The sequence below is a fragment of the Heloderma suspectum genome, chromosome 6, assembly GCF_057233095.1.
Source record: "Heloderma suspectum isolate Gila_16-S chromosome 6, 16-S_ref, whole genome shotgun sequence".
NCBI lineage: Eukaryota > Metazoa > Chordata > Lepidosauria > Squamata > Helodermatidae > Heloderma > Heloderma suspectum.
The window spans coordinates 73,902,063-73,908,062 of NC_139463.1; the positions used below are offsets into that span (position 1 = coordinate 73,902,063).

The 6,000-nt window shown below is 46.1% G+C and overlaps 1 protein-coding gene across 1 annotated transcript in view; it reads left to right on the forward strand.

The window, feature by feature from the left end:
• The window catches only part of LOC146341177 (G protein-activated inward rectifier potassium channel 1-like), a 29,256-nt gene extending 23,517 nt beyond the window's left edge, over positions 1-5,739 (forward strand). Inside the window, exon 3 of the mRNA XM_084808291.1 lies at positions 4,829-5,739. Coding sequence (XP_084664417.1) covers positions 4,829-5,433 — 605 coding nt within the window. The 3' untranslated portion in view covers positions 5,434-5,739. The remainder of the gene's footprint in view (positions 1-4,828) is intronic.
• Positions 5,740-6,000: the final 261 nt, after the last annotated feature.

A 6,000-nucleotide genomic window follows, 5' to 3' on the forward strand; every position in this document is an offset into this window, starting at 1 on the left:
CGTGTGATGAACCCCAAAGGGAAGCAGGTGCCATATCGTTATTCATTACATTTTTGTCCCTCCAGTGAGCTCAGAGCAATGCACATGAGGCTGGGTTCAGATTTAATCCTACTTAGAGTAGACCTATTGAAATAAATGGAACTGAGTAACTGAAGTCCCTTTGATTTCAGCAGGTCTCCTTGGCTAAATATGGATCCAATTCCAGGATTCTCTCTTCCTACCCACACGTTTTTTTCTCACAACAGTTTTGCAAAGCAAGCTAGGCTGAGAGTGAGCGGGTAGCCCAGGGCCACTCAGGACTGACTAGGGCAGGGATGGGAAACCTCAGGTCCAGTGGCCAAATCCAGCCCTACAGGGTTCCCCAGGTAGCCAAGACCCCTTTCCCCCATCTTCCAATCATATGGTAGTTTCCCGGCTTCTGCATCCCCCTCCCCCACAATTCTAAAAGGTTGAAACGCCTCTGTTAAGGCTTAGTTACTGACAAGAAGAGCTTTAAGCTGCAATCTGCTGGTTCTTGGGTCTTTTTGGCCCTGATCCTTTGCTTTTAGTCCTGCTCCTTTTACCTTTAGCTCCACCCACCACTGGAATGTAGCCCCAAGAACCTCGAGCTCAAAGAGGTTCAACATTCCTGGACTAGGGATTTAAACCTCAATCTGAGTTCAGCACATTAACCACTGCACCACACTGGCTCCCCGGGAGCAGTAAATATGTCAAGAAAACAGGACAAATCCAAAGGAATGGGCAATTTACTTGGCACAAAGATGTGCCTGTAATCTTCACCGAGTCCTGAGAAACATGATCAGTGGTTGAACGTTAAAGCCACGAGAAGCACAATTAAAACTTTGGCTAAATTCCAGTCAGGGCTGGAATGTCAGGGCTTCTTCTCACCAAGCTTTTATCCTGCTATTGGGATTGGTTATTCATGGAAGTTTGCGGGTCCTTTAGATGACGTCGTGAACCCCCAGGGCATCTCCCACATTAAATTACCTTTATTCCATTTTTTTAAAGATCGGAGATAATGAGCTATCATATTACTGCGCTTCAGTTCTGCTTGAGTTGAGTTCCCTCATGAAAATGGAAAAGTCATAATAAGAGGAGCAAGACCACAGCGCCATCTAGCAGCTGTATAATGAAACATGTGGAAGACTCAGATAAGGGGGAGGGGGAGAAAAGGGAGGGGGGAAGGAAGCACGTGTAAAGGGAGTCTGTTGTGATCCTGCATTTAAAACATAAGCAGAAAGCCCCGTTTAAAATGCAGGATTTTAGGCTGGTGTAGAGATGGTCTCAGAACTGTAAATAGAACGTTATATGATAATATAAGTATATTCTGAGTGCTTTAAGTTGTTTTTAAATGTAGCTAATCTAAGAACAGAGGACAGTGTTAGTGCTTAAATCTTGTGTGGAAAGGAAGAACCCTTGGGCCCAAAATCAGCCTTCTCCAACCTGATGCCCTCCAGATGTGTGGGACTACAACTCCCACAATCCTCAGCTAGCATGACCACGGAGTTGGAGTTCAACACATCTGGAAGGCACCAGATTAGATGGGGAGGGCTCTGCCTACTTTTTAAAAAAAAAACATTGTAAAGAGTTTTTAAAAAATTAAAAGGTGTAGCTTCTAGTCACACATTTAAAGTAATGTCTGTTTTGGACCCTAGATGCTATTCAAGGCAGGTTCTGGGACTGCAGCCTGGCTGAGTAAAAGCCCTGAGTATCCAGGGAAGTGGAAACATTTCCCCACCCATTTCTGTGTCCATTTGTGAGGATTCTCTGTTTAATCTTGCAACATTCAGAATCTCCCAGCAGCTGAATGGGTCTGTTTAAAAGGGTTAATGAAACGTGCCTAAGCAAATCTAGCTAAGTCAATAAAGACTGCTTGGAGACGGATGGTCACCAGATGGAGCAACAGGTCATGCCTTACCTCTACAGAAAGCAGAACTGATGGATAAGCTGTGCAAATTTAGCATATGGATACAGAGGAGGTTAGTCATGCTTTAGTCCCACTAAAATCAATGGGATTAAAGAGTGACTAACTTCTTCTAGCATCCAGCCCCATAGTTCTTATCAAGGCTTGCTTCCGTTTCAGGCAACTGCTTACTTAGGGCAGCATGTTGTGATTATGCTGCAGTGGCACTTAGAACAGACTCAGGGTCTGTATGTGTGGCAATTCTGCAGAAGCACAGAATGTAATCTGGGGCTCAGAATTTGGCTCCCTGAGAATCCCAGTTTCATTATTTTTAAAGCAAGTTTCTAGTCCTTAAGGCAGGGGTTTGGAACCTGTGACCCTCCAGATGTTTTTGGACCACAGTGCCTATCATCCCTGACCATTGCCCATGCTGGCTGGGGCTGATGGGAGTTGGAGTCCAGCAACATTTGGAGGGCCACCGGTTCCTCCTCCCTGCATTAAGGACCAGAAACTTGCTTTAAAGTATAATGAAGCAGGGGTCCTCAGGTAGCATCTTTAAGGCGATGATGTACTTGAAAGTGTGTGGGTAATTCCCTGTTGGAATCTAAGAAGCCAAAGAGGTGGCTGAACATGATCTCCAGCGGTTGGGGACGGGGCTTCATTACTCTGCATAGCTCCTTGCCCTCCTTATCCACAACTGGCAAAACCAGAATAATTATGCAATATAGTAAAACACATACACACTCTCTCTCACACACTCACCTTTATACATTATGCATGATGCACAATAAAAGGACACATTATGCAAAATGAAATGGCTATACTATACATTATGCAAAATAAAGGTACTCGTTATGCCAAATAAGAGAGGAGATTGGAACATGTTTAATTTGCATAATTTGTACAGGTCGCCGAATTCGACTTTTATTGCCTGTGTGCAAAATGTATATTTATTTAGTGACTTTAATTTTGGGAATAGGCAAAGTTTAGAATGGGACTCTAATTTTCCTAATAGGAATGGCCTTTGGGCAATTGCGCACATGATGCTAAGGATGTGTTTTCCCCTTCAGTCCAGAGAATCACAAGCGAGTCAGAAATCTCTTTGCACCCTGCTGTGCCCATGGACAGTGCCAAGAGCATAAACCAGGGTGTTTTGGGTCACAACCCCAGCTAGTCCAGCATTCTGTTCATACAGTGGCCAACCAGATGCCTCTGGGAAGTCCACAAGCAGGACATGAGCGCAATTGCAGCACCCTCTTGCTCATGCTCCCCAGCAGCTGGTATTTGTCGGGGGCAATACAAAACCATCGTGATCCATAGCCGTTGAGAGCCCCATCGTCCATTCGTTTGTCTAAACTCCCTTTAAAGCCATCCGAGTTGGTGGCCACCACTACACCTCGTGGGAGCGGATTCCATAGTGGAACTATGCGCTTTGTGAAGAAGTGTTTCCTTCTGCCTGCCCTGACTCTCCCATCAATATACTCCATTGGAGGAAACAATCTATTGCAGCTCCTCCAGAGATCTACCAACAGATCCTGATGTATCTTCTGGCCACCCCAGCCCTAATGTGTATATATTTATGTTATTTATTTTAATGCTGTAAATACAGTTATTCCAGTATGTGACTCTTAAATAGCTTTTATTTCCAGAGCTAATCTCTCAAAATAGGGCTGTTCCATTCAAGTGGCATTGGCACATCTGCTTCCCTCTTCCCGAGAGTTCAAGCTGTCTTAACAGCACAGATCATCAGACACTCAGCATCATTGGTTGCTGTAGTAATTATAATATCCAGATTCCAGTTCTTCTGGGCGTGGCTTCATTTGGCACTTGAAAATCACCTTAATGATGTCTTCTCTAATAAAATACAGGAAGAATGTGTGTTTGACCACATGGATCTGTGTAATGTCTTTGCACAGATGCAGGAAAGAGCTGCTTTGATCATTTTTTTAAGAGCAAGGAGGGATACTGATGCCCTAAACAAACAAACATATAAACAAAGATGGCTGTATTTGGGGGGGGGAATGGGGCAGCAGTCCCCCACCTACTTTCCACCTGCTTGTGGCAGAGAGATCTCCCCATAACAGGTACATTTGTTCCAGTGCATGGTGTGCAACTCCTGAGCGTCACATATGAACTTGTCCTGTCCTCTCCCAGCTATCTAAGTAGAATATTGATCATCTGCCCTGTCCTTTCACCCCACCAGCCCCAATGGGCATCAACCTCTACTGCGATACCTAAACTGACTGCATTCATGAAAGGATTAGGATTCAAAGGAAAGGAAAGGAAAGGAAAGGAAAGGAAAGGAAAGGAAAGGAAAGGAAAGGAAAGGAAAGGAAACGAAGATTAGATTAGATTAGATTAGATTAGATTAGATTAGATTAGGCAATGGATCACAAGAGCAATTGGAGATGGCAAGCAAGGTCTGAGAACAAATTGTGGAAGGGTTGGTGGATGTAAGCAGTAGCAACTTGTAAGGATTCAGGAACAAGGATTCAAAGGAAAGTGTGAGCTTTGCTACCTAGGGAGACATGGGCTGGGCCCACTCCAGAGGTTTGAGAGGCCGAGCCTTTGCTAGGGTGACCCAGATCAGCAGAGGGCCCCCAGCTCCAACCATGCTTCCCACTTCCACTTTGCACACAGTGTATCCAAGAAGGTCAGATGTCATTAAGAGAATTCTCAGTTTGCATGTCCCAACTCTTCCAGGTTAGGGGGCCCCACTGAGAGTGCCATGCTTCAGCTCCCCACCCCCCCAAATCCTGGAGCCAGCCTTGGAGATGGGGATCAAGAAGACCCTTTGGAGGCTGAGGTGGGTTGCATGAGAGGGGCTGTCAAACAGAGAGCAAGGGGAAATAAGCAGTATTATTCACCTCTGGCAGCATAATGTGCAAACACAGCCCTGATTCTACCATCCATTTGTTCTCTTAGGAATGACGTGCCAAGCCAGGACCTCCTACACAGAAGATGAAGTCCTCTGGGGCCACCGGTTCCTCCCAGTGATGTCGCTGGAAGATGGCTTTTTCCGTGTGGATTATTCTCAGTTTCATGGGACGTTTGAGGTTCCGACTCCCCCTTACAGCGTGAAGGAACAGGAGAACCTGGCTCTCCCATCACCTTGGAACACTCCGACTGGGAGCAACAGGAGCAGAAGGGAAAAGATCTCCTCCCTTGACTGCCTTGATCTTTTTGAAGAGAAAAGTGGCCGGCTTCCCAGCAAACTCCAGAAAATTTGCTCCGGGAAGGGGGATCTCCACAGAGGGGTCCTCAGCCTCTGCTCCAGCAATGTCGAGAAAGCATGTAGCACCGGCGACCTCTTGAAGATCCAACAGATCAGTTCGGTCTGCAGCAGAGAGGACAGGGGCGAAAAGAGTCAATCCACGGCCTTCAAAACCAAATCAGAGTTACTGGCTCGCTCAACCGGCAATCTGGAACTCCAACAGAGGTTTTCCCCAACCCCATGCACCTTGGGGGTGAGATTAGATGATAATTTGCCTGCCAAACTACGGAAAATGAACTCCGGGCTCTTCTCCTAAACAGCAGCCAGCCACACAACCAGACACGATTGCATTTTAAACTTCTAGATTTCTCGGGTTACTACTGTGAAGAACAAGAGTGGGGAACCTGTGTGTGCTGCCCCCAGCCCCCAGATGGTATTGGACTACAACTCCTGTCATCCCAGACCACTGGCCATACTGGCTGAGGCTGATGTTGGTATCCACCAACATTTTGAGGACCACAGGTTCCCCACATCTGGTGAAGTCGATCCCGGACTGCATCATGCACTACCAATGTCAACATAATTTAAACTAGAATAAAAACCATAGCTTGTTTCATCCTGCAATAAATTGTAGTTCTGTAAGTGTGGGGCGGGGGAAGCAGGGAAGGTTACACGGTGGGGTGGGGTGGGGTGGGGGAATCTCTTACAGGTACTGTTGGTCTTTGGTTGTCTTTTAGCTCCACCCCTCTTCCTTTTTAAGCATACCCATTTAGTGAAATTCCCTCTGGGGCTCCTAGGGTGACCGGTTGTACATTTCCAAAACAGAGGAAATGCATCACCAAAACAGAGGACGAAAGGGAACACCCATTTACATAAATCGGCA